We start from the raw sequence: 16,111 nt of genomic DNA, 5'->3' as shown, positions 1-16,111 counted from the left end.
ACCACAGCCAAGGAGGCACTGCAAAGTTCAAGGTCTGCCACCGCCTCCTTCTCCAGCCTCACCTGCGACACCGCCTCCCGACCCGCAACCAAACTCTCCTTTCAGGGCCTGCTTTCTCGGGTCTCTGTGCTTTTACCTGGGAAGCGTAACAAAAGCCGCACCTACTGAGCCCTTGCGCATACGCGCTATCTCACATGAGTCCGCGCCACCAAGACACCATCGCCTTCGTTTTGCAGACGGGGAAAGTGAGGACGGGCACCTCGGCTGAGGACACAGAACTAGCGAGCGGAAGGGCTGAAACTCGGGCGTAACCACGAGTCCCAGGCTGCCCCTCACCCTGCAACATGCAGCGATCCCCGACCTATAATTCTTAACATGTATGATAAAGCATATCTGCAAATCCCAAACTCCAGAGGATTCTCCTTGGGGGATGTTTCTGTTCTCCAATTGGGCTTCATGGCTTCTCAAATTTTATGTTTGTTTTGGTTAGAGGTTTCACTTTCTTTAAGCCATATTTAAATAAAGCCACATTTTAAAATGATGAGATTTTAGGCATTTCCATTACAGAGCTCCACGATATTCTAACAGCACAGAGACCATATAGATATGAATTGAAATGCCAAGTGGGTCAGTGACTTGATTTCCAAGAACAAAAGAGAGGTAACAGTGGAATCAACAGAAGGAACCCAGCTTTTAATATCAATACAGCAAGACTATCAAGGGTGACGGTCATAATTTTCTAGATGGCAAAACATTGTATTATTTTTAGACTTTGAGTGCTCAAAGACACATTTCAAGATAATTTAGTCCAACCTTCCTCATTTTACATGTGAGGAAACTGAAGCCCAGAAGTTAGGCAGGTTACCTGAGCTAAATTCATTCTTTTGTCTCTGGGTGTCCACATAAATACCAGAACCTTATTGTGATCAAGAAGCAACACTGCATTCTCTACAACCCAAGAGAGAGAAACACAACTCTCTATCTACCTTCCAGTTTGGGGCATAAAAACTGTGAATTCTGCCATCAGTACTGAGAACAGGGAAGACAATGATACCTTGAATTTCCACTTAAAGGTCAACGTTAAATTTGATGTTAAACCAACACAACCGAGGAAGGAGGCAAAGCTGTAGGCTTAGCAAGTATTCGTTCTGACTGTGTCAATCAGGAACAGGGGCAATTCAGAGCCAATACTCTTGCTTTTCCAGAACCACAAGAAGCAATGTAGGCTGTGGGTACCTGTTTGAAGTCGGGGCTATTTAAGGCTATTCAGGAATTTGGCGTGTTCTTCTCCTCTTGGTAACAGGGTTTCTCCTCCTATCTTTGGACCTGTCTTTTCCTAGAAAAATAAAAATAGTTTAATAAGAAATGGGTCAATATTATTTGCATGGGTCACTAAAACCCATCACCTTGCAGATGACATACCTTTAACATTCCGTCCCGTTCCCACTTGAAGAGGCCACAATTACTGAAACAGAAAAGATGGGATTGACTCAGCAGTGAGGTTATGGGCCCATAGACATGAAGGTAATAGCACTCCCTGCACTTGGGGGAAGATCTCCCCCATTTAAGCAGAAGCTGATCAAGGTGACATTCATATTCCAGGCTATGCTCTATTGCTACTGAAAATACTCCAGTGATTTGAGAAACGGTCTTCAACTCTGCAGTAAGCTAGATACTTCAGAGAAGGAATTTCAAATGGTAGTATAACAGGGCTACACACGCTATAGGTGGTGAGTGCAAGCTTGGTTTCCAGTGCTGGTCACTGGGAAGACCCTTGGATCGAGGAAGCCAGCCTACAGCTACGTGCAGCCTATGGCTTGCCCCTTTTTCTCCTGTTCTGGAACTAAAAGGCTGTGATAAGAAAGGATTACTCTTCCTTCTGGTTTGAACAATCCTCCCCCCTCCCCCTTTTTCAGTAGTTAAGAACAGGGAAGACAGTGCTATCTTGATTTTCCACTCAAAGGTCAATGTTAAATTTGGTGTGAAACCAACACAACAGGAAGGAAATCTTTTCATAACCCAGAGATTTTTCACTCTCTTCACTCAAAGGGCCTGCAGACTCTCATTCTCACTTTTTAACATGGTAAGTGAATCCAGCCCCGAGGAGGCACTGGGATGCTATGGGGACAGCTCATTGTCTATGAAGTTTACTCTGGAGAAGAGAGAGAGAAACAGAAAAGAAATATGGTGAAGCCGTGGGACTATGTCTCCCAGCAGCTTTGGATCTGAGAGGGTCCGGGCTGTAGGGGTCACCCCACCAGCCTCATCCTTCCTCCCCATCTGGCTTAGACTCCACTCCCGCCCTGAGCATCAGCTGCCCGAGGACTTAGCCCCGAGCCTCTCCACCACCTTCCCCAGCTAGAGACCAACTGAATGTCTACTGAGAGACTTTCGTGGCCTACGACCAGATCAGTGATGATATTACGCACAGCTTACTGTCAGGGGTTGGCAATTACAACACAAGGGCCAAATCCAGCCTGCCACAGTTTTCGTGAGGTTTTGCTGAACACAGCCAAGCCTCCTTGTTTGAGCATCACCTATGGCTGCCACAAGAGCGGTGAAACAAACCACAGTGCCTGCCTAAGATATTTACTATCTGCCTTTCACAGAAACAGTTTGCCCATTTCTGCTCGAGATCAAGAATTGACAAGAGAGAGACCAGAGAAAGCAGATGTTAACAAAAATAACAGTGCCACCTGGAGGCTGAAAGGCATCGTGTTCTTCCATTTGAGTTGTACTTACTGCTTATCCTCAATGAACACATTTCTCTGATAATCAAATGTTTTACACAAGCTCTTGCTGTTACAATATTTTGGAGAGAAGTCAGATATCAGTATACAAATAGCTACTTAGAACAATGCTAACCTAGATTGTAAAAAGATGCATAAACCAACTCCTGACAAGGTGATGAACTAGCCCCCACCCTCATCCCAAATCAGCTTTGGAGAAACTGGAAATGAGTGGAGTTAGGGGTCCAGGAAATAAACAACAACCAAAACGAAATGAGCAAACAAAAAGGTAGTGAGAATATCCTGGTGAAGAGGTGATAGTGAGATTGCCTCAAATTCCAAAGAATCAACATCATACAAATTATGTCCTTCAAGAATAATGCAATAAAGTTAGAAATTAATAATAAAAAAGATAAAATCAATCCCATATATATTACTAACTCTTGGGTCAAAAAGGAAATCATCCAAGACATTAAGAAATAATTTTAACTAAGTATCAAACTTTGCAGGTGACTGATAAAGCAGAACTACTTAGGGGGAAATAGGAGCTTTAAACTGATTTATGAGGGGACTTCCCTGGTAGCACAGTGGTTAAGAATCCACCTGCCAATGCAGAGGACACGGGTTCAAGCCCTGGTCTGGGAAGATCCCACATGCCACGGAGCAACTAAGCCCGTGTGCCACAACTACTGAGCCTGCGCTCTAGAGCCTGCGAGCCACAACTACTGAAGCCCACGCACTTGAGCCCGTGCTCCGCAACAAGAGAAGCCACAGCAGTGAGAAGCCCGCGCACCTCAACGAAGAGTAGTCCCCACTCGCTGCAACTAGAGAAAGCCCACGTGCAGCAACAAAGACCCAACGTGGCCATAAATAAATAAATAAAACGCTGTTGGAAAAATGGTGCCAATAGACTTGCTCAACTCAGGGTTGCCACAAACCTTCAATTCATTTAAAAAAACTGATTTATGAGGCAACAAGAAAGGTTACGTACTAATAAGTTGAGTTTAAGCTTTTAACTGAAGAATGTACACAAAACGGTACAAAGCAAACCCAAAGAAACAATAAGTACATAAGGATAAGGGTGGAAATCAGGAAAACAGAAAGAAAATCAATAAATGTTTAGAAAACTACAAGATGGTTTTCTGAAAAGGTTAACAGAACGCAGAGACTTCTATCAAGGTTGACTCTGAAAAACAGAAGAACAAAAACAACAGAACAAAATACAGCAAATACCTATTAATAAAATATAGCAAGTAACAGACTGAAAAAAGTACATTAGGGACAACTAAATATTAATAAGTTTGAAAATCTAAATGAAATGGATTCCTAGAAAAATATAAAAAGCTGAAATTGGTAGAAAAGAGACCATGAAATTGAAATGGTAATCAAAGCCACCCCTTTCTTCCAAGAACACGGCCTAAATAATTTTATAGCTGAGATTTACTAAACTTTCAAGAAATAATTGCTAGTTGATAGGTTATTTCAGGAAGCTGCCCAATTCGTTTTATAAGGCTCACATAATCTTGGTTTGAAAACGAGATAGGTCTATATAAGAAAAGGAAAAAAAAGGTCTAATTCACTTATGAATAGATATAAAAATCACATATGAAACATTAGCTAATTGATTATAACAGTGTGCTGAAATAAAAAAAGTCATCAGGATAAGTCGTGCTTATCCAAGGAATAAAAAAGGAAAGTTCAACTTCAGAAAAACTTAACAATGTGATGTACCACATTGATAAATCAAAGGAAAATAAGAAAAGATATCTAACAACACTCATAGTGAGTGAAGAAGGGGACAGAGAAATACATAAATTAGGAGAGCACTGAACGCACCAAGGACAATGTTCTACAAACTGCACCCCGAACTGCACAGGTATTCCTCAGGCTGTTCTACATGAAGCATGCCCCCTGAGTAGTCAAACACAGCAGCTCTGCCTCTGTATCCAAAATTCCCCCCCAAAGTAAAATCAAAAGTCCCTTAAAACACACATACTCACATATTATAAAAATTTAAACAAATAACTCTTTACAGCAGAGAAAAAAAATTCCCTATCCAAGCCCCCCACAAACACACATATTTCACCAACCCACCATACGCAGGCTCCATTTATTTATTCAACAAACATTTCTGATAACCTACTATGCACTGGGCCCTATATTTAGTATTGGGGATACAGCTGTGAAAGGGGCAGGGTCCCTTCCCTCCAGGAGCATTTGGGGATACCCAGGAGCCGTAAGGTAGCACAGAGCAAGGGTGACCCTCCCGGGGTCACGGACTGTCCACAATTCCAAGGGAACAGCAACACATGGGAATTGGAAAAAGGTTCAGGAAGCCTGGATGAGACCAAGAACCCCAGCAATTCTCAAACCTGCAGTGCTTTTGGGGGAGCCTGCCGAGGGAGACAGTTCTGTTTCCACAGGGACACTTGAAAAACCTCTTCACACTGTCGTGCCAGTGGTAGTTGTGCTGCTCGCTGACGCAGGTCTCCAGAGGCTTGAAGTGGGTGTAAGCGCACTGCACAGAACAGCAGAAAGAAGGCATATGTCATGTCAAGAGCTCCGAAGGAGAAATGAGCCACCCGCCACAAGGGCAGCCTGTCCTGAGAACTTCTGTTCTTTCGTCGCCACCAGGCAGGTGCCGGTGGAGCTACTATCTTCTGGCTGCAGTGATCATGTGATTTCTTGACTTTCCCCCTACTGATACCACTTCTCATGTTTGCCCCAATGTCAGGTGTAAAATACACAATAATCTTCTGTGACATCAAGACAATAGCTAGGGCGAAGGAAGAAAAGGATTGGAAATCTCTAAGTAGCTTTGATTGGTCTGCCCTGTATTCACTGTAGTCCCTTATTGTAAGACAACAGATTACACCCATGGGGCCTATTCAGGAAGGATGATGAGCTGCTCTTTCATTTTCTCTTATAAGGCCACTGGAAAGGATTATAAACTTATTACTACTCCTATTTCATACACAGCAAAACCAAGACAGATATTAATTTACTTTTAATTTTGATCCTTCAAAGGACTGAAAAGAACAAGAAATGATGGGTGAAGGTTGAAACAGAGCCAGACAGTGTGCAATGTAATTTCGGGTAACCACACTGAGTCTAGATAAGTAACTTTTGGCCTTGGCAGCCTCAAAGAGGGCAGAGGAGAGTGGTATGCCAATTGGGGCAGGCAAAATAATCCCCCCAAGATGTGCATACCCTATTCCCTGGAACTTACAAGCATGTTATGTTACATGGCAAAGGGGAATTCAGGTTACAGATGCAATTACAGTTGCTAATCAGTTGATTTGTGACGAGAGGACCCCACCTCCCATTGCTGGTTTCAATGATGGAGGAAGGAGCCACGATCCAAGGGATGCAGGTGAGCTCTAGAAGTCGGGAAAGGCAAGGACATGGACTGTCCCCTAGAGCCTCCAGAAAGGAACGCACCCTACTGACATCTGGATTTTACCCCAGCGAGACCCACTTCTGACCTGCAAAACTGTGAGATAATAAATTTGTGTTGTTCTAAGCCACCCAGTTGGTGGTCATTTGTTACAGCAGCAACAGGAAATGAATACACCAGCTTTGTCCTAATACAGCCACGCTGTCAGAGGAAAAGCTGTCCTATGAAGTAAAAGCTTTACTGATTCTCCACAGTCTGAACTTTCTCAAGGAAGCTCCACCTTTTGGCCCATCCCCTAAATGTAAAGGAGAATCTAAGGTTTTAAAGAGAATAAAGATAGAGAAAATTGCACTGGGTAAGCTAAACCTCTTTCTCCTCTTACATGTGTTCACGAAGCGGATTAGCCATGCAGACTTATTTCAAAGAAATGGTAATGGAAGTAGTATTCAGCAATAACTTTTTTTTTTGGCCATTTTTGATTAATGTTGAGGAGTAGAGGATTTTGAATTTTCTAATAGACTCAGGGTAAAAATTCCACAAACAGAGACAATAATACAATTCACACTCTGCCCTGAGATTCAATCTAGTAGGTTAGGACCTGAGCAGAAGGGAACAACAGTAGTTGATCATGACATCTGATGCCAAATCAAGTTGTTCAACCAAGGCCCCAGGGTCTTAGGTACTATGGACTGAGGGCGTGCTAAAACTTGAGGAGGAGAGATAAGAATACTCAGTCCAGTGGTCAGATGGGAAGAGGCTCTTCCACAGAACCAGGAGCTGTGGCCAAATGAGGAACATCTCAATACAAAGGCTCTACCATCAGAGCTCAGTGGATGGGTCACGAGAAGCCCGGTGCTGGGCTATCGGACGCCATTTGGTTTGTAGCCTAATTAAATGGCCCGGGCAGGACTCTGGTCATAAGACGTGGGCCCACACCCCAGACTCTCCACATCCTGCTGAGTCCCAGCAACCCCAGACAGGTCGTGGGGAGAACTGTCTCCCGCACTCACCGTCCTGCACGTCACGACTCGACATTTCACTTCCCGGGTGTTTCTCATCTTTTCTTCTATTTGTTCTTTTTTCACCAGGGGCTCAAAATAGTGTTCCTGCAGCTCAGCCTCAGCCTGGAATGACAAGACATCCAGAAGACCTTGTACCAAATCTGATATAGACTCAGGCAGCTGCTTAATAATAATCAAATCTGAACTGAACAGACAAGCTAACTGTATGAGGATCAATGAACTGCAACCCCAGACGGTAAGTAGAAACAAGCCCTTAATGGGCAAAAAGAGGGTATGAAAGCATTTGGTGATGTGTGAGACACTAAATACAAATTTAAACTACTGATGTGATTAACAGCATCATCAGATCAAGTGCGCACCAGAAGGGAACTGTTTCCACTGTTCCAATATAGATTCAGCTATGGGAGAGGTGCTGGATGCTTCCCCAGTGATGACACCCATTCTATTCGATACTATTCTCCAGACCAAGCACTTGGCAGGAACAATCCCTGCTTGTCTGGAACACAGGTAGGAGGTGTGAGGGGAGAGAGATATTCAGGGCAGGATGTGGTCACAGCTCGAGTCAGTGCAGCTGCACCAGGCAAAAGGCGCAAGGTCTTTGGTGGCCACAAGCACCAAGGAACTCAGCTCTGCAGTCTTTTGGGGTCTGCTTGAGCACCTCTCCTGACTGACTTTCAAGTCCAGTAGAAAGTTATATCATTGTCTCGTTAGCCCTTCGTTAATCAAAAGAAAGGCAGATCATTTGGCATATTGGCACTAAGTGGGGGACATTTTGAAAATCTGTGGGAGTACTTTTTTTGTTATCCCAGTGACCATAACCTTTGCTACTGGCAGGGACCACGGACACTACACCTTCTGCAATGCATGGAACAGTCCCTTACACATCAAAGGATTGTTCTCAATGTTCTACAGGGCATCCATGTGGACGAAAAACCCGATTGTAACCCTCAAACCTAAAAGCATTATATACAACACCACAATACTTGTGCACGGTTTTCACATACACTGACTGTTCCCCAAGCCCTGTGGATGTGGAGAGACAACTGTGCTTTGATGTCTTCAAAAGTTTAAAAAAATAAACCACATTGTCAAAGAAATAGGCCCACGGTATTCAAGTTTCGAAGAAAACACATCTACTGAGTATTCATTGCTAGCTGCCTGATAAATCCACTTATATATACTTACAAATCCAAGCCTCTATTTTATTACTTCTTCAAGGGTAGTTGTGCCCATGTATTTTACATAATGAAATACATATTTTTATTATAAACATTTTCCTTTTTTCCTCTTTATATTACAGCTAGGATATTATATTGGTATTTTTGAAATTACTAGCTAGGTAATTTACATTATCCACGATTTAATTTCAGAATAAGAGAACAATACAAAACACTTGTTATTAAAAAGGGGCATTGTGAGTGCTGAGTTGAGAACTACTGATTTAGAGCATTTGCAGGGTCCATATAAAAATGTATGAATGGAAGAATCCCTTCCCATATTGCAAGGCAGAAAATAGTAGATAGTGGAGAGCCATTAAAACATAACTTCACAGCCATAACTACAGGTAAACGTTTTAAAGAGTTAATTAATCATTTAAAATTGAAGTATAGTTGACTTAACTTAGTTAAGGTGTAGAACACCTTAGTTAGTTTTAGGTGTACAACACATTAATTTGACATTTTTATAGAATATACTTCAAAGTTATAAAATATTGACCGAAACATTTTATAATACTGAAGTCAATTTAAATAATGTTGAATGATATTCTTCAATGCAACAAAGGCAAAGCTAAAATCTATTAGCAATATTCCTGTTCTTCAAAACAAAATCAAACAAACTGACATACAACTAACATCTCGGCTAAGGAAACAGGAAGAGATTCTTTTTTTTTTTTTTTTTTTTTTTTTTAGGAAGAGATTCTTAACAATACTAGCCCGAATCTGAGGACATCTCTGTCACCTTTGACCTTCTGGGCTCTTTTTTACCTCTTTTAGGATCCCTGTGTGCCTCGATTTTGCTTTTAGAATTTTCTGAAAATCCTCAGATTCCAGGTAGGCAAGCTGTTCTCTCCTTTTTTTCCTGGCAGGCTCCAATTCATCCTCAGCTAGAGCAGAAAGAAAAAGAATGAACAGAGGAACCTCAGAGGGCCAGTGGGCCTCGCCAACTCAGCTGCGTCTCCCCCTACAAGACCCTTCAAACTGCATTTACCCCCACTTGGTATGAGCAAAGGATGGCTCTTAGAGAACTGAGTTGAGAAGTACAAACTAGAATATGCGGGAGGGGATGGCAGACTTGACCACTAAATTAGAATAGTTTTCACCTTAAAATAAGAGCCAATTATGAAAACAGGTAACAACAACAACAACAAAATTCCTATTTACAAACTCATGTTAAAAGGACACGGCCAGCTTCAGAGTTTTAAAAATAAAAATAGGGCAATTTAAAACAAAGGAATTCTACTTCTTTCAAAACAAATCTATCTACTAATATGTATGTGCAAAGATTCAATGAGTAATCTCAAGTTTTCAAATTGTGCATAATTTCATTTTAATTTAATGTAACTATAAAAAACAATCAGTTCCAACTGCAGAAATTCTACTTAGGTACTCTCCATAGAGGTAAATGGAAATAAAATAATGTCTTTTGATGTCAGAGAGGCTGGTTATGTTTTGGACCATTTCCTTTATAAGCAGTGTCTCTTTCCTACTACTAAGTTTCCCATTCGCAGTACCTTGAGGAGAAAATGTGTTGTTCTTTTCTACACGTTCCTTCACTTCCAGGACATCCTGGGGTTCCTTTAGCTTCTTAATGCTGTTTGGGTCTGTTTTTGTAAGAATCTGGCCTTTTACCCTTAATTTGGTTATAGCAGCCAACTAAAAAAAAAAGGAAAGAGAGGGAGATAAAAATCTAAAAGATGAGATAGGCATCTGTAGCTCTGTATCCCTTTCCAGTGATTAGCCAGGGAATTCTGGCTGTTCTCAAACATACATTAGCAAAATATATCTTCATTTTACTTAGCATCATTAACACAATTATTAAAATTTCAAAGAATGGAAGACAGGTCTCTAAGTTAGTAAAACAAATCTCAGCTTATTTAAATATCAATAGTTAAACTTCAGCTAGTCCTTCAGCTAGTGTGTAGGCTTTTAGACCCACAGAGGAACCACATAAACATTTTGGAAGTTTGTTTCAGAATAGACAGATTAGGAAAAGATTCCAGCCCTGCCACTTACTAGTTTATAACCTGACTTAATTGTTCAGCTTCAGTTTCTACATTTACGAAATGGGGATGACAGCACTAACCTACCTTTTAGGGTTGTGGTTTTAAGGATAAAATGAGACAATGCAAGCCAAGCATGTACTTGTACATAGTAAATAGCATGTATGCACATATCACAGTAACATATGTGCATAATTGCTATTACTATTACTGTAGGTATGGCTTTGGCTTGCAGCTAGCCTTTGCCCTTCATGTGGTTCTAGCTGCTAACTAGAATAAAGAGAAGACAGGCTCAAGTCGGGGGCTCAGGGTGACTCAGGAAGAGGAGAGACAGAGCTTGCTGAGGTGGTGGGGTTCTGACCACCCCCAATTCCCAATTCAATCAGAGCAGCTTAGCTTTTATCTGTCTACAGACTGGGCTTCTGTGTAAGATTTCTTTTAAAGAAGGATTCTTTAAACCACTATTTGACAATTCAATTGCCTCAACAATTCCAAGAATGTTTCCCCCTAATACTAGGGTCTCCAGCTGTAAAACAGTATCTTCTTCTAGGTTATCTCCTGCAGCCCAACAAGAACTAGTATGGAGACAGTAGCTAGTTCTCTTGGATTAAATTAATGGCATTATGTTGATACCCATTATCATTTAAAATTCCTTTGACTAGTTATCATGATCAATAAATAGGTATGAGGGGACTGTCTTTCCTGGTCACAGGTATATAAAGTTTGAAATACCAGCTGTGTGTCACAGAATACAAATTCAAGTGGTGAAGAAAAGAGATGCCAGTTACCTTTTTGGCTTCTGCTAACTTATTCAGTTTTGGTCTTGGTGGTGGTGACTCATCAAAAAATAGGACATCATCTCCTTCTGAGATGTCTCTTCCAAGCTTTGGCATCTGTATGGCTGGGGTTCCTTTCAGCTTGGGGAACTCAGCCCCTGCTGGTGGAGACCAAGAAGGGGGCTGCCGAGAAGAGGATGGCACAGCTGGGCTCTCAACTTCACTCGCACTTTGGAGAAATCTTTAAAGAAATAGGCAGTCACAAACTATGCACACGAGCACAAAACATGCAGACTGGGAGACCGCAGGCAGGCCACCAGCTGATAAGCAGTCGTCAGTAAAATAATTTTCCCTTCTTGGTTATTAATTCAGATTAGTGCACAGTAGAAACAATACTAGCCTCACTAACTCTTAAGCTAACTGGTTTTTCATTGAATAAGTGCTAACTGTTTCACCAGTTTAGAACTGATTACTATTCTTATCAACTCGCTTCCCAGTGGGTGCAGACTATGGAGCACCTTCAGCCCTGAAGGCAAGCTGTGGACTGTATTCCTAGCCCTCTGGTTAGCTGAGATCCTTCAGGAACTCACCGAATCTCTCTACTTTATTTCCTCTACTGGGAAGAGATAACACATTTGTTACATTTGGAAGTCCTAACAGAAAGGTGCTATAATTCACACAGTGATTATTTTATATATGGCTTTAAGGACTATTTAAAAACAACAAAGGGGGGCTTCCCTGGTGGCGCAGTGATTGAGAGTCCGCCTGCTGATGCAGGGGACACAGGTTCGTGCCCCGGTCCGGGAAGATCCCGCATGCCGCGAAGCGGCTGGGCCCGTGAGCCATGGCCGCTGAGCCTGTGCGTCTGGAGCCTGTGCTCCGCAATGGGGGATGCCACAACAGTGAGAGGCCCACGTACCGCAACAAAAAACAAACAAACAAACAAAAAAAAAACAAAAAAAACAACAAAGGTCAGAAATCATCTAGGCCAAACCTCTCATTGTAGGGATAAAGAAATTGAGGCCCAAGAGCCAACTGCTCATAAGTGAGAGGCCCGGGACTAGTAGTACCAGGTAATCCTGGGCCAGTCTTCTCTCCCCTACCACATCCCCACTTCTGTAGGCTCTAGGCTGAGTTTGCAAATTGCCTAGCAGATCCTGCCCAAAGGTATGTTTTGTTTGCCCAGCAAAATTCTGAAAAACTTCAGACTAATGCCTTTAAACTGACGGGTGCTTTCTACTCCCTACAAGGTTCACAACTCCATATACATTTTTATGTCCATATATATACATTTACGTCACCTGTAGGCCCCTGATGAATACCTCTATAGATATCCCACCAGCACCTCAAACTAACCTGCCTGAGGCCAAATCCATTCTCTTATTTTTCCAAAGCATTTCCTCCTGACTCGTAATAGGTGTCCTTTTGCATGGAACTAGGTACCCTACAGGAGCCTAGATCTGGGACAGCATAATGGTTCAACACTGGAGTAGAACAGGTAGGTGTGAGTTCAAACTTGGCTCCACCACTTACTAACTCTGGTCTTCAGTTACATCAGCCATAAAACAAGGCTAATAACACCTCGCAGATTATGGTAAGGCCCAATGAGATGTGTGTACAGTGTAAAGCAGGGTGGCTCAGCGCATGCTGGGTGACTGTAAGCAGTAGCTCTTACTACCACTGCATAACTTGAGTTCAAGTCTTTGATTTGTTTACCTTCCACACCCATCTCCACTTGCTTTTGCCTCTGAAATGACTCTCCATTCTCAGTGCCTCATTTTTATCACTGACCTGAACAAATGCAGAATCTACGCATTGGCCCAGCCTGTAATTAAAAACCGAACTGTGGCAAAACTGAGAAATGGGCACCAAACAGCTCAACACCTACTTTCCCTTTTCACAAAACTGTCTTTATATGTTACTCCTTTCTCGTTTCCACAGTGATATTAATTACTGCAGCCTGTACCACCAGGTCTCAGGATTTACTAGCATAAGTCAGAAATACATAATTTTAAATGCTTTATAATTTTAAAGGTTATGTTAAAATTAATTTTTTAAAAACTTCCAAAGTTAAAAAGGTAGCCAACCACCCCAAATCCAAAGTCACACTTTTGAAATCTATTAAGACATCCTCAGAATTCCTGAGATGAGCTACCTAAACAGGGAACATTAAATCTGTGACTCCTACCGTTTCTGTATTTCTTCTGATTTCTTTTTCCGCAACTCTAACATATGCTGCTTCTGTTGCTTCAAGAAGGCTGATGCCGAGATAGACTGGAAAGCAGGTTTCGGGCTCCCCATGATCCCTGAAACACAAGGCACAGGCTGAGGGGGTTCTGAGAGGCTGTGGGGACCCACGCGCAGACACTAGAGCAGGTACAGGCTGACTCTACCTGATGACTTGACTTTGGCTAAATGATGTTTCAAGTTTCTGGCTCCAGCTGTAGGCAAGTCCATCAGTTCCCTGAATTCCTCAGAGCAAGACAAGCTCTTCTGGCGTACTCCTGGAATATACAAATATCAGCATTAGAGGATTCAAAATTCAGAGTATTTTATGTTGTGTGACTTATCCCTTTTTAAACTCTGCTTTCATAACTTTAGTTATTTGTAAATGAAGTAGATGGAATATCAAGAGAAAAGAGAATCTTTCACCTCTAACCTCAGACGAGTAGGACTGCAAGGGTAAGACAAATGTATCTTATTTTTGAAAAATGATTAGAATACTAATACCTGCAGGGTCATTTCATACACTATTCCTGGAATATGCACTATGCATAAGGATCCATGCTAGACCTGGACCACTGTTATGAACAGAGCCCCAAGGACAGGGTGGAGGTGGCATTCTCCAACCTAGACCTGTTTTAATGAAAGATAACCGACAAGTTTGACTAGGAACCTGATACTACTGATTCTAGTGCTGGACACTAAGAGTTAGACTCAGGGCTTCCCTGGTGGTGCAGTGGTTGAGAGTCCGCCTGCCGATGCAGAGGACACGGGTTCGTGCCCCGGTCCGGGAAGATCCCACGTGCCGCGCAGCGGCTGGGCCCGTGAGCCATGGCCGCTGAGCCTGCGCGTCCAGAGCCTGTGCTCCGCAAACGGGAGAGGCCACAACAGTGAGAGGCCCGCGTACCGCAAAATAAAAAAAAAAAAAAAAAAAAAAAAGAGTTAGACTCAGATACATCAAGACATTTTATTTTATTATTTATTTTTTTGGCTGCACTGGGTCTTCGTTGCACACTGGCTTTCTCTAGTTGCAGTGAGCGGGGGCTAATCTTCGTTGCGGTGTGCAGGCTTCTCATTGCGGTGGCTTCTCTTGTTGTGGAGCACGGGCTCTAGGTGTGGGGGCTTCAGTAGTTGTGGTGCACGGGCTCTAGAGCGCAGGCTCAGTAGTTGTGGCACACGGGCTTAGTTGCTCCGCGGCACATGGGGTCTTCCTGGACCAGGGAACAAACCTGTGTCCCCTGCATTGGCAGGCAGATTCTTAACCACTGCACCACCAGGGAAGTCCCCATCAAGACATTTTAAAAAGCTAAGACACAGCTAAGATTAATATGCTGTTTTTTCTTAAGATGCTGCCAACCAAGCTTGGTTCGTTCTGCTGAGGCCACATCACTCACCAAGTATAACTTAGTGTTAGGATCTAACCAGTTTCAATCCTGAAGGCTACACGTTTAAACCTGAGAAAGAAAAATAGTATCTAGAAACAAAGTTACCGAGTTTTTGTTGAGTTTCCTGAAGGATCAAGTCTGTGCCCTTAACCACCAGATTAGTCAGAGTGGTTTGAATCTTCTTTTTAGGTGCGACAGCAGCTGCACTGAAATGACAAGAGTCACCCCCTCAAAAAAGGAAAATCACTGAACTTCAATGCTCTGTGAGGTAAAGAAGGCGCAGAAGTAGTCATTTATTACAAACTGTCAACGTTTCTCAAATCACCATGTAAGTAGACTTTCTTAATACCATGGCCCTACAGCCTAACTGGTGCGTGCATTATGTCACAGATATAAAACAACAGGCGACCTACAAATTTGATTGAAGGCCGTTCTGGAAGAGCAAGTTGGCAAGAGAAATAAAAAATATGCCATCACTTTGATCAAGTAGACTAGGACTCACCAAGTAGTCTAGGATTTACCTAAGACCTATGCAAAAATTTAGGATATTAACGGAAGCTTTGTTTGTATTGTTAAAAGTTGGAAATGCTATAAATGTTTATCCATGGAGACTTATTTAAATTATCACAGAGCCATGTAAAAGAACACCATGTAGCCACTAAAAATAATGCCATAAGTGAATGTTCCACAAAGTAAAATTCATTATTTTATGTGAGAAAAAAGAACGTTGGCAAAGTATAGGTATATTATGATCTCATTTTATACTATTAAAACGTTATACATTTGAGAAAAAAGGACCCCTAGAACCATATATACCAAAACTAACAGTTATCTAGGTGGTGGGATTATAGATGGTTTTTACTGTCTCCTTCTGGCTAAACTGTACATACATTTTTTAAAAATAACATGTGTGTTGCTTTTTGCAATTTGGTAAAATACAGAAATTATTTTAAATCATAAAAATGTGCTTGATATCACAAAATATACAGGAAGTGAGAGTCCTCTAGCCCAATTTCTGTTGGATCGAGGACAAAATCTGTTTCGTTCTTGGACCAAGTGTAGCTCCCTTGAGCCAGGTCCCCACCTGCCGCATCCTCAGATGTACTTTCTAGAGAACAGGGACGAGGCCATCCATCATCTACTCAGGGACTCCAGGGAGAGAATGAGATCCCCAGAGGGGAGGCCACGCATGCCAGCCTCAGCAGCGCCCCCTCCCCCGTGAGGCTTCTCTGCATATTCATTCACTAAATTAAATGTGGGTTCCACGAGGTGGGCAACCTCGCACTAATAGTAGTCAGGGAAATGATTTCAAGTATGTCAACACTATGATTAACACTTTTAACGGCCCATCAGCCCTGA

General features: G+C 42.3%; 1 protein-coding gene across 1 annotated transcript in view; it reads right to left on the bottom strand.

The window, feature by feature from the left end:
- Nucleotides 1–345: 345 nt before the first annotated feature.
- Nucleotides 346–16,111, bottom strand: part of MCM10 (minichromosome maintenance 10 replication initiation factor) — a 32,577-nt gene continuing 16,811 nt past the window's right edge. The window contains exons 10-19 of the mRNA XM_060006400.1: nucleotides 14,858–14,958; nucleotides 13,538–13,648; nucleotides 13,333–13,450; nucleotides 11,157–11,385; nucleotides 9,880–10,021; nucleotides 9,134–9,252; nucleotides 7,137–7,250; nucleotides 5,102–5,247; nucleotides 1,423–1,465; nucleotides 346–1,336 (exon numbers count right to left, since the gene is read on the bottom strand). Of these exons, the coding sequence (XP_059862383.1) occupies nucleotides 1,253–1,336; nucleotides 1,423–1,465; nucleotides 5,102–5,247; nucleotides 7,137–7,250; nucleotides 9,134–9,252; nucleotides 9,880–10,021; nucleotides 11,157–11,385; nucleotides 13,333–13,450; nucleotides 13,538–13,648; nucleotides 14,858–14,958 (1,207 nt within the window). The 3' untranslated portion in view covers nucleotides 346–1,252. The remainder of the gene's footprint in view (nucleotides 1,337–1,422; nucleotides 1,466–5,101; nucleotides 5,248–7,136; nucleotides 7,251–9,133; nucleotides 9,253–9,879; nucleotides 10,022–11,156; nucleotides 11,386–13,332; nucleotides 13,451–13,537; nucleotides 13,649–14,857; nucleotides 14,959–16,111) is intronic.

Source organism: Delphinus delphis, chromosome 2, assembly GCF_949987515.2.
Source record: "Delphinus delphis chromosome 2, mDelDel1.2, whole genome shotgun sequence".
NCBI classification, from domain to species: Eukaryota; Metazoa; Chordata; class Mammalia; order Artiodactyla; family Delphinidae; genus Delphinus; species Delphinus delphis.
Note: the sequence above shows the minus strand (reverse complement) of the source record. Positions and strands in the feature narration are given on the sequence as shown.